The sequence below is a fragment of the Fringilla coelebs genome, assembly GCF_963513975.1.
Source record: "Fringilla coelebs genome assembly, chromosome: 1".
Classification (NCBI taxonomy): domain Eukaryota; kingdom Metazoa; phylum Chordata; class Aves; order Passeriformes; family Fringillidae; genus Fringilla; species Fringilla coelebs.
This window is the reverse complement of record NC_140028.1, coordinates 143,108,227-143,120,654: the sequence shown is the minus strand read 5'-3', so window position 1 is coordinate 143,120,654 and position 12,428 is coordinate 143,108,227. Positions and strand designations below refer to the sequence as shown.

At 39.9% G+C, this 12,428-nt stretch overlaps 1 protein-coding gene across 6 annotated transcripts in view; it reads right to left on the bottom strand.

Annotated features, from left to right (window-relative positions):
- The window catches only part of DIP2C (disco interacting protein 2 homolog C), a 309,487-nt gene that overhangs the window by 56,317 nt on the left and 240,742 nt on the right, over positions 1 to 12,428 (bottom strand). For all 6 annotated transcript variants that reach the window (XM_084220016.1, XM_084220018.1, XM_084220017.1 and 3 more), the window contains 5 exons: positions 10,521 to 10,729; positions 9,592 to 9,706; positions 5,175 to 5,376; positions 3,023 to 3,132; positions 2,143 to 2,223 (listed from right to left, as the gene is read on the bottom strand). In XM_084220016.1, the coding sequence (XP_084076142.1) occupies positions 2,143 to 2,223; positions 3,023 to 3,132; positions 5,175 to 5,376; positions 9,592 to 9,706; positions 10,521 to 10,729 (717 nt within the window). The remainder of the gene's footprint in view (positions 1 to 2,142; positions 2,224 to 3,022; positions 3,133 to 5,174; positions 5,377 to 9,591; positions 9,707 to 10,520; positions 10,730 to 12,428) is intronic.

Here is a 12,428-nt window from a genome sequence, read left to right as displayed (position 1 = left end):
AGTGTGCCAAAGCAACATGAGGTCTGGCTGTCCTGCCACTGCAGACCTGTCAGGAGGATGTACTTAAATTCTCCATTCCTTCTTTCAAGAAATTGCCTGTTTCCATGGTTATGAGAAGAAGGACCCTTTGTATCCCCACACACATCAGAAGCATAGTTCCTACCAGCAGATAGGAAATTGCTTTTATCGAGTGAATTTGTGCAAAGCTTGTTTACATTTAAGACTTTTGGCACTTGCCGCCTGTGAGCCGGTGGGAAGTCACTGTTTATATGAAGTGTAGGGAAGGAGAATCCTGTTGTTGGACAAGAATCACTTGCAAGCATCAGGCAACTACTCCCTTTGGGCCTTTAATGAGCTATCCTGAAATGCAAAGGTGTTGCAATCCTTCATGACACGCACTAAAAACAATGTACTGCACTAATTTTGAAATATTTCAAATTCTCAAAGCTTGGGTTACAGGAAAACACTAATCTCAGTGGACTTCCATTACTCATCCACTGCAGGATGCCTGAATGTTTTAGAACAAAGTGTACAGACAATGTCCAAGGAAGAGAAAATAGGAAAAGTTACAAATCAGAACTAAAATTCAAGATGGGCAATAAAATTTGCCTAGGGCAAACCCCACCAAATCTGTCATCCTTTTCCATAAAATATTAATTCTCTCCAAAAAGCATTACATCTCAATCAAATTTCATATGATGAGATACTTTTCACTGAGAGTAACGGAGAAACTGTATTTTAAAATCCAACTGCTCTTCACATCTATGGAACAGGAATTTGTTTTGTTAATCCTTGTTTTGCACATTGTGTACTTACTTCCCTTCCCTGTTTGAACCCTTCTGCCAGCATGGGAAGTTTGGCTTTATTTAAAACTCAAAAGCAACAGCCTTGTGTGGAAGAGATGGGATAGCACACATCAACTCTTTCTCACAGCATCTTTGCTCCCAACTTACAGAACACAGCAATGCAGGACTTGAATGGTGCAATACTGAACTTATAAACAGCATTGCCTCTCAAGATTTCTACTTTGCCATTAAAAAAAAAAATTATTACTTCACTATCTGTCAGGTTTCCCATATTCACAATTATGAGCTATTAATCTGAATTTTTAAAAAAACTTATTTAATTACTTACTGGTAGCTTCAAACTGAACTTTGTACCAGCACCGTAAAATGGAGAAGGACATTCTGTAAATACTGTGAGTGGTGATTTCACAGAGGTCCACTAATTACTGGAGGTTTAAGAACCCATTCACGTTGCATAAAGACCACAGAGGCCAAGACAACATCAGCTACTACTCCAGGGGAGCAGCACTTTTCCAGGCCTCCCCTCTCCTGAAGATCCTCACACACTTTGTGTGTTCCCCAGATCTGACAGATATGTGAAGATGGACTCTGATGGAATGGTTTGAAATCAGACCTTAATTCTCTCTGTGCTCTTGAGAACTATTGGTTTGTCATCTGTAATCTGTAATCATCCAGGAAGCAGAGAAATTACACTACAGAAAGCAAGGAAGGTTTACTCTTAGCAAAGCCAAGTTCTGCACCAGTCACATTCATTAACTCATTTTTAGTAAGCAGTGAGATGCTGTGCCAGGCTGGCACCTCATGTAGGTTATGCAGAGAGTCAGTGATCCTCTACAGACTTGATTGTATTCTGGACATACATTTTCTTCTCTTCACCACCTTTCCTCATTCTCACACCTCCCCCAGATGGTCCAATCTCACAAACAGCCATTGTTATATTTAGGGAAAATGCTTTGGTTTTGCCAAGCCTGTGCTTTTCAAATTGGAAATCAGGATGGTGAGCAGTATTAAACATTGTTATTCACACAGGGACAGATCTGAAACAGATTCAACAGTATTGAAACAGATTTGCAGTGTCAGCTCACACACAACATGTATGTGGTGGAAAAAGGAATGAGAAATGTGTAAGGCACACTGATACAAAAGCAATCTGTATCTTGACAACTGACAATAATGGTTCTCTTTTCTTTTCTGCCTCAGTGGATATGAAATCTAACAGCTGAGTACTAGTGGAAATAGGAAGAGAAAGGTCACATCCAGGCAGGGCACAAGCAGGGGCTGCTGAAATCCCAGAGTGCCTTTGCCAAGCCTGGCAGAGCCATGGCCTGGGACTCACCCTGCAGTTGAGCAGGGTGTAGAGCACGTGGTCAGGGGTGGTCTGAGCTCTCCACTGCAGCACTTCTGACAGGAACAGGAACTGCAACAAAGCAGAGTGACAGTCACAACACCAAACAACCTCTTGGCTTTAAAATCCAGGTCCCAATAGCCAGAAACACTAAACAGGAATTAATTCTCTTGTTGTCATACATTTATAGGAAGGTGCTTTTGCATGGTAGCAGCCACTTCTCTGGAAGTGAAGCCACTGCTGGGATTATGATATATTCCTGCATATACTTCCAAAGCAGTAAAAGTTCTTACTGATCCCTCTGAATTTAAGCACTATTTAATTCTTTAGCTTCTTCTCTTTTTCTTGCTCAAATATATTAGTACTTTTACAGCTTAGAACTTACTAATTTAATTACTCACATAAGCCCCCAAAAAAGCTGAATTTCAACTTAATTTTCCAGGATTACAATAACAACAAATAAGGTCAGGACCTTAAATGTTAACAAAATTCTCTGGATTCCACTGGAGCTGGTAAAATTATGTAATAGAGAGTGATTTCTGGTAGAAGCCCCATGAACACTTTCCACCACATTTCTTCTGCTGTTCCATGTGAACTTATTTCAAAAAATCCATAAAAATGAAATGCAGTGACTTCTTATCACATCTATTTTATATTTATCTGTAAAGAAGCCATATTAAATCTATGCATTAATTACAAAGAAGCCATCAACAAATTTGGTGCTAAAAATAATAATAACAATAATCATCATCATTCATCATATCTCTGAACTGCTAAGTGTCTTGATGTCAACTATATGATGTTAACTATAGAATGGATGAAGTTAACTATATGAGGTTAAATACAGGCTGTAGCAGAAAGTTTAGCTTACCTTTCTGGCCTGGTCATTATCTTCTATTTGTCCCAAATCTCTACCACTGGCCTGTGCAATTCTTTTTCCAGAGACCAAGTTCCCCACCATCACAGAGGCAGGGCCAATTTCTAGAATAAAGCAGAAATACACCAAGCACAATAAAAATCCTTTGCTTGTGGATGAAAATTCATGCGATTTCTTTTTCATTACACGATGCTCTCCTCACTGCCATCCACAAAACCAAAATTTGAGCACATCTCTGTCGACACAAACTGTGGTTAGGAACCAGAAGTGGTTGGAAGATACATAAGACTGGATTCATCCTCTCCAAACAGCTCCAATTTAGCATGGGCTCTCCACAGCCAGAGACATATCTTGTCTGCCTTGATAGGATGAATATGGAAAATTTAGCTCCTACTGTAGGCATATCCATCCAAGTGCCTCAGTCCAGGGTGACAACATTCCTAGTTCCCTCTTCTGTTGCCTGGGCTAAGTTGCATCTGTATTAGGACTTCTGTAATGCTACAGACACTAAGTGACAGGGATTAGGAAGGCAGATGGTGCATATGATAAAATATATAAGCCCCCTAGAATAAGATTGAGAGTTAAGTTAAGTTGAGATAAGGCTTTTCAGAAGGAAATAAGATGTCATGGTTGACACTCCTCCATGAGGTGGATTTCACTGATGTTTTGCTGCTGCCATTAGGGCACAATACCTGTCTCACAGATACCATTTAAGCTCATGTTGGCATTTGTTTTCTGTTTCTCCAGCATGGATTACTGATCAACTGCAATTTATAGCAGGCTTTACTTGTAGCCTATGGTGTCCAAGTGATTGTTTGTGGTACAAGTAACCAGAAAATGTACAATTTAAAGCACCTAAAGACTACTCTGCTTTAAAAAGCAGCACCCTCTGGGTATGTCACAACAACACAAAATGGGACAATGTGATACTATCAGTTTTGTTTCTGCGCTCCTGGCATTAAATATTATTATTAAGATAGTAATATTTAATGTATACATAACATATCTGTAATGATCTCCATTGATTCTAGTTCAGCAATTACTTTGTGGTGCAGCAACAAGGAAATACCAAAGTGACCACTGCAGTAAAAGGCCTCATGGCTTTCATTAAGTTAGTGCAAGTCACTGTTAACCTTTGACACTCTCAGTATCCACAAACCAAGATTATGGTTTGGATTCTGAAACATTTGTCCAAAGGTTTTAAAAAAAGATGATGGTTTAGGCAAACTTGCACTGAATTGATGAGGGATAGTCTCCATATTCAAGATCCAGAGAGCAAACCCACTTCTAGCAATGGTGTTTTTCCATTCCAAGGTGTTTTTCCAAGTGGAAAATAACCAACACTTAGTCTAATGTAGCTGTATCCAAGACTTAAGCCTGAGGCTACACATCCAGAACTCCTTGAAATTAATCTGAATACTAAAACCTACAATTGGATTAAAAGGCAAAAATTGGTTAGATTTTACTTGTACATTGGGCACAAATAACCAGTGACTGGATTCCAGCAGGCTACAAGGGCTTTCTTGGTCTATTGAGACAGTCCCTTGCTGTACCATTTCACCCAACATTCTTCATGAAGAGGCAGAACTTCTGAAGAACCATCTTAAAACTAGTTAGGGTTTTTTTCTCTAATGTGCCTGCTGGTAAAGAAATACAGACTCTCCCCACACAGGTGGGGGATTAAACCACTCATTCTTTCCTTTAATTTACTCATGGCCAGTTTTGAAGTATTTGGTCTTCCAACACTGTTATTTAGTGACAACAGTCCTCTTCCTCTCTGTTTCTAGTTTACAAACTCAGCCTTCAAATTAAACCAAGATTCTATGTTTGTCTGATTTGGTCTCCATCCTCTTTAAAATATAACTGAAGAAGAATTTATGAAGAATCCCAGGTGTGATCTCAGCAGTGCCTTGTAGAGTGATAAAAATGTCATCTTTATTGAATGAGCATTTTTCCTTGAACTCTCTGTGAAGGTGCTCGTAGCTCCTGGCAGCACCAATGATGTCCTTGACACACACAGAATATTGAAGAGGAAAGCTGATGAAGCTGATTCTCACCTGTATCAGCAATTACTTGATTTCACTCCCTTACAGTACCACAAGCACACAGCACAAAGTCACAGTCCCTTGGCCTTCACTGCTCTTACCTGGTTGCTTTTGCCTTGGTTTGGGCAGGTTTGTTACACAGGTGTGGGGACACATCAGCACATTACAGGGATGCAGAGATCCTTCCAGGAAGAGCTGTTTGGTTTCTGACAGGTGAATCCCTCCCAGAGGTGTCTTGGGAAGTGTGTTTGCTGGGACAAGTGCTAGGCAGTAGACTCCCACTTGATGAATGCTGTCAATTGCCTAAAAAAGCACAGAGGAAGTCGATTTTAATGAAAGGCTAATTTTTCATCACTCTAATAAGCACATGTTGTTCTGAATTACTGCATAAAACAGTCCTAATAATTAACTGGGGATGGAAAGACACTTCAGCTATGGCAGTGAGAAGGAAGCTCTTTTCATTGGGAACAGGTGGACAGAAATGTTGTTATACTCATTCCAGCAGATAAAAAAAGCAACCAAAAGCCTGGTGATAAATGCCCACAAGTCTATTAGGAAATGCTACCTTGTTATCCCTCTTAAGCTCACATTAGTAGCAGATATCCTGGAGATTTTTTACAAAGATGGGCTGTCAGACCACATGAAATTGCTTTTAAGCTGTGCACTTCTCAGAGCTAAAGTTCAAAGGATTCCTATCAACTTAATATCCAGTCCATCTTTCTGAGCAGGGCAAAATTTCAAATAACTCCTATAACTAATGATGTATGCGGCTTGTGAATCTTTTAAATTTTTTTTATAAGGTAATAACTGTTTCATTCCCTGATCACAGTGTAAAAGATTTTCAGGCAGGAATGGAAAATATATAAGGGAAACTATGAAACTATCCACTTGGAAAAAAAATTGCTTGGACAAAAACCTGAAAAAGAAGCATCTTTGAATCGTATAGCAACCATGTTCACTGCCTGATATGTTAATTAAACTGCATCACTTTCAAGAAAACTGTAGCATACAGTATCTATGTAATTTACTGAGCTAAGCATGAATATCCATGCACATAGATTTTAATTCCCCACAGATTTAAAGGATTTATTTTCCTTATAATGGTAACAAAAATTGCAGCAAGTGTGTTAGAAAACCAACTTCAGACATTTACACAAACAGAGAAACAAATTACAAACAGCATCTCTAATGAGTAGTTAAATGTTCAAAAATATAATTTACTTATCTTGCTTTTTAATTTTCAGCTGTGAAAAAAGTGAATTGATATGTGTACTGCCTTGAAGATACCATCTATACTCTGAGAATTAAAGAATCACTTACAGTTATGTATGTACTAAAGTGTAGACCAATAAATTACTGATTACTCCGACAGACTAAGCAATGCTTCACTTTTGGCTTCTGTTTGCTCCATTTCTTATTTATTTGACTGCAAAATCTCATAAGAAAGAATAATAAAATGGTGACTCATTTAAAAGCATTGGAATTTTAGCAGTAGTAGCTCTCACAGCAGAATTGGAAGCCTTTGCTGCTGGTCTACAGACACCACCCAAGAGATCAGCAATAGTGAAATATTTATGGCAGGCAACACACAACATCTCATGTCTCTGGCAGAAATCATCATAACTTAACTTACTAATCATCATGTTATTTGTAGGTTCTAAAAAGCAGTGATAAATCATGGGATCCTCACCTGACATCAGCTTGAAGGAAAACCATCACAAGGCAAGTAAACCATTTTTACTCAAAGATAAAACTCTGTGGCTCTAGCAGGGGGTGAATGGAAAGCAATACCCAGCTGTGGTAGGGTGAGGAGTGTGTGCAGTGATTGCCCAGGAACTTCTGAACTGTCTCTGAGAGATGCATCTGCTACACAATGCCACATAAATATCGTGGGGCATTCCAATCTGTCACCTTTCACACCTTTGAGTTGGGCACATTTCTGAGGCAGGGAATGACTTTGTCACAAGGATGAGAGCTGGTGAACTGAGCCTTAAAATTTTGAGTGAGAAGAGTACCAGCCAATTTTAACACTGCTGGCATTTATGGCTCTTGATGAGATGACTTGGTTTTTGAAACTACTCCATCCAGCCAGAATCAAACAGTATCTGAAATCTCTGTCCCTCTTCTGTTGTGAACATGGACAAGATATCCCCAAACTTGTGGAGAGTCCAGACTGCTGTGCTGTTTGAGCTGATAAAACATATTCTGACACAATTCTCTGGGTAAATACTCCCCAGTGCTGCAGTAGATCCCTGGCTTTCCCTAGTCCTGTCAAATCCTGGCACTGGTAGAACTGACATCCAGTCTGCCATACAGGAACCACAACCCTGCCTGAAGGGGCAGATCAGTCTGATGAGCATCTAGGATCTATCTGACTGAACTGCTGGGTGATCTGGGATCTTCACCTTTCTACTCTCAAGAAACTCCATCCCCAGCCTGACCACTCCCTCCCAACCATTCCTCTGCCAAAGGCCACAGGTGCAGTCCAGCATAGTCCCACAGGTTTAGCAGCTCTCCATCCTTCAGCTCCCTGCCAAGGGGCAGGATGGGTCAGGAGAGTCAGAATATGTGCAAATCACTGCAAAAACTGGTTCTGCAAATTGAGACAGCTCAACTGCAGGGAAGAGACAGCAAGACACAGCAGCAGCAGGCAGTGCAGGGCAGGGCTGGCACAGGGCAGCACTCACAGAGTGTCAGACAACACACAAATAGCATTAAAATCAAGTAGCAATTTGCGAGAGTTTGCTACCATGGACTTCACTGAGAGCCATGACACAGGCTGGAATATTGTTATGCTGTGCCTCACCAGCAGATGATTCAGATACAGCTGGTTACCACTTCCTGACATCTGTCATTAAAACTCTGATTGGGAAAAGGCACAAAACATCCCACATGTTCCTGGCTTCTGTCCTTCATCTCTGCTCTCAGCTGTGGTGGAAACAGAAACTTCTTGTTCACATAGTGGTGCTTGCCAGAGTTGCAGGCTTCACACGTGCACTTTGATACATGGCCTGCTATTCTCAGACACTGCTAGGACTTGATCAGACTCAGAATAACAGGGCTGACTCTTGGCAGGAGCGTTGGGACACAGGATCCCTGCAGCTTTCAGTGCAGAACTCCACTGGCTATGATTGTGTAAGTCATTGGTTCTGTAAAAGTCACGAAGATGCTTCGCCGACAAAAGAGGACAAGTGTTAAGTTCAGAGTTTCGACCCCTTTAGGAGTCTGCTGCTTGACAGAAGTGTGAGCAATCCAAAGCCTCTTCTTCTACAATAGCTGCCCTAGGTGCTATTAGGTGTTTCAAAGGCTTTCTGGGTGATGGCAAGCTAGAGGTTCTATCTTTTCTTGGTATTAATTTAGATCTCCTGTGAATATGAGATGCCTCTAACTATGAAATGTAGCTGTCTTTTGAATCAAGAGAGCAGATGAGCCTGTCTTGAGATGGGTGAAAGCTTATTTGTTCAGTTTCTTGAAGGATACAGTAGATAGATTCCCTTTCTTATTCAGTAAAATGCAGTGATGAATAAAAACATCTCTGAATTGTGTGGGACATTTTTCTTTAGCTCTTAGGAAAAACAAAAAATATGCCTGCAATATATTTACTGAGAAGAGTCCTTGCAGAAGGACAGGAAGGAAGGTAGCAAAGGGAAGTAGAAGTAACAGGAGACCAGCTGTAGACAGAGTTGAGACCACTTCACAAGGTAGCAACAAATAGATTTAATCTGGCTACATCTCCATTAAATCTATTGCTTTTGAGTCTGAATTGGATTAACCACAGAGATGGAAGATGACCCTATCTAAAGTATCTAACATTTTTGTGTGTGGACATTAGAGTTGAAAAAAAACCCTGAGTAAAGTATTGATATTGCCAGACTGCTGGAATGGGATTCTTTGGAAGAGGTATCCCTCTGAAAAGATAACCCCACTGCAGATACCTAGATCTGAGCTAATCAATCACTTTCCTTCATTTCACTGGAGAGAAATTGGGATTTTTAGGCCGAGTTTCATTCAGTTTATTTTAGCTATCAACATGGTACACTAGAAACACATAATTCTCTCTCACCTGTCAAGAAAATAAATCTGGATGAGGCCAACTGTGTACCCATGCATATAACTGTGAGCAGTTATCATGACTTTGGTAGCTTTTGACAGTAGGAGTATATAATGCATTCATTCATTCATTCATTCATTCATTCATTCATTCCCCTTTCAAAATAAAGAATGACTATATCCTTATAAACCACATGCTAGTCTCTCATTGCTATTTTACTTCAATTCATTCCTGTTTTCTTATAGTATTTTGATTAGGAAAAGCATCACTCTCTGGGTGTGTGCAGCCCAGATAGGAACTGTCATTCAAAAGGATCCCATTTTGTGCTCATTAAGAGCAAATGCAACTGAAGGTGGATTCACAATTACTCAAAGACAAATGTCAGTTACCTTAGGGGTCTGAAAGATCAATAAAAAGAATATAAAGTAAGGGGAAAAAAGCTTCCAAACACACATATAGAGCATTACCTGGAGAACTCGACTCATCCACTGAAAACTGTCTTCTTCTGTGGAGTCTGGCCTTTGCTCAGCAACAATAACTATCCTTTCATCATGCAGCACACTCACAGAAAACACTGCTATTCTATAGGAGGAGACAAGAGTATTTAGTGCCAGGACAGAGGGAAAAACTTGTCTTCTGCATTAACCTTCTGCAACTTTGATTTCTTTACTTCTTAGTTAGACTCCTGGTGTATCAATTAATAATATATTTATAGGGAATAAGCTACAAGAACAGTTTTAGAGAAGTTCTGGAGTTGAAACAGAGGGCTTTGTTCTACAGTCATGTTTATACAAGCAGAATGTCAGAGCAGGATTGAGAAGTGAACATTCTTGGAAGAAGAAAAGCAGTACATTTGGGTCACACCAAGGCTGTTGCTAAGATGTTATATAACAGCCAGCATAAGCACCTTCCTTAGCCCCATGTTAGAAGATGCCAATTGCAACATCATTTTGTGAGAGGTCTGACATGTGATGGAGTCTGAGCACGTGCTATTACATGAGGCTCTTCAGAAGTTCTGGATGTCTCTTGCTCAGTTTCAGCACATGAGGAAGGTCACACAAAGAATCACTTTCACACTCAAAAACTTCAGTGTAAGGCATATTGGAAATGTTCAGCACACACAGAAAGGCTCCTATTGAGCCAAGACCCTCAGAATTAACCAGCTGTTCAACTGGAAATTTCAGTAACCACAGTTTCAAGAACTTAGTATTCCAATTCTGCCTCAACATTGCCTTGGGCTTCCCCCAGCTGTCTCCTCGTTCAGGCAATACGAACAGAACTGGAGGGAAACTACAATGCACATCAGGCATTGCTTTCTGAAAGCATCTGGATCATTTACACTTCATCTAAGCCAAATAAAGATTTCTACATAATATAGAGAAAGAAAGGATCAAACCTCCCCCTGTAGACAAATTTCATGGGTTCCACAGCCAGTGCTGTTGCTACAATGTCATCAGCATTATGTCTTCTTCCGCTGACAACCATCAAACCATCCATTTTGCCAATAACAAAGACCAGTCCACCTGGTCCTATAAAGCCCAGAAGTCCAGTCCTTATAAAAGGATATTCGGTGATAGGGCCACCAGAACTGGTCATAGGAAACACCTGCAAAACAGAAACACAGGTCTTCAGTTCTGTACACAGAGAGCAGGCTGCAAAGTATTTCAGGCATTTTCTTTCAGATGGCTATTCTGAAACACTGTAAATAGGTCACTGGTGATGCTCTTTGTCCTTCACTGACCATAAAAGGAGTGTCAGGAAACTCCTAGACTTGTGGGTACCTGAGTTCCAGCAAACTCAATCCCACTCTGCTTACAATACACATTTTCTGTAACTGTCAGCCTGTAAATCATTTATGACCTTAAAAAAAAAAAACAAATCTACATAATTAGTATGAAATAAAAACCCATGCTGAGCAGACTGCCAACCTGAGGTGCTGTGTACAGGTTAACTGAGAGCTTAACTCATGAACATTTCAGTAGAGGCTTTTTCAGTGCCTCATGCCCATTTCCAGCACAGTGTAAGAAACAGGCAGGCTAGAAGTGAAGCTATTTTAAGGTACAGCACATTAATGATTCTTTCAGCTGACCACATTTTTATTTAAGGTCAACTAAGTTCTCAGAATACTAGTGATAATGTCTTCTGTAGCACATCAGGAAGAGAAAATACAGCCCTACAGAGCACCTCTCTAAATGTCTGAACACCAGACATATGTGACTTCCACAGACTTGGCTCCTACAGCTTTTTCTACCCTAATTAGCACAGTGATATCCTTTTGGCATGTGAGCTGCTCTGAGCTGCATTTTGACATGACCACACTTTCCTGCAGTCATTTCTTTAAACTTAAATAGTCTAAAGGCAAAAAGACAATGGCAAGTAGAAGACCATGCCTATATATTGTTCTTGATGGCTCATCTAAAAGGAAAGGTCAAATTCTGCTGCCAGATGCCCATGGGTGACTCTTATTGAACAGATTTAATGCTTATTCATCCTTGGCCATAATTCATTACAGGAACACAAAACCGTTTGACACTCTAATACCTGCAACATGAATTAAGCAGTAAAACAGAATAGAGATCCACTTTGAGAGAACACTTAAAAACATGCTTAACTTTAAAACAGAATGGTCTTGCTCACTCAATGGCAGTTTATTTGCTTAGCATTAGGAAAAAGTCTAAATCAGTCTAAATATGCTGTTAAACTGCTGACAGTTATGAATTATGAATGATATCACAATTACAGCAAGTACAACAAAAGGAACAGAAGTACCTTTCTACCCTGAAGTATGTAAAATCCAGGATTATCACCCACACTGGGTATTGCCAATTGTATTTGCAGCATAAAAATCAGCTGTCAACAAATTTCAGATCACAATAGCATGGTAGGATTCCTGACTTCAACAGTAGGATGTAGAATCATATCTACTTGTCTCCATTAATTATATAATATGCAGTGTTTACAACATTCAGCACTGCATTTTACAGGAGATATTAGTCACATTAATCTATTAAAAGTGGTAATCATGGAGAGTTTTTAAGGGAAACCTAAATGTATTAGTGTTAATTTCTGCCATAAATATTAAAGGAGAAAGAATTGTATCTTTAAAATATTTTTTTTCACTTTTTCTCTAATTTCCACAGCCTTACACACTGTGTTCAGCAGAAGTTCATGATAACAAGTGAGCAGGTACTACAGAGCTATCAATACAGCGGTGTGCCCTGGAGTCAGAAAACAGATTCCCCAAAGCCAAAAGGCTTTCACCTAATGCAACTCAAACAAAAGCAGATGGGGACTAATCAGGAAA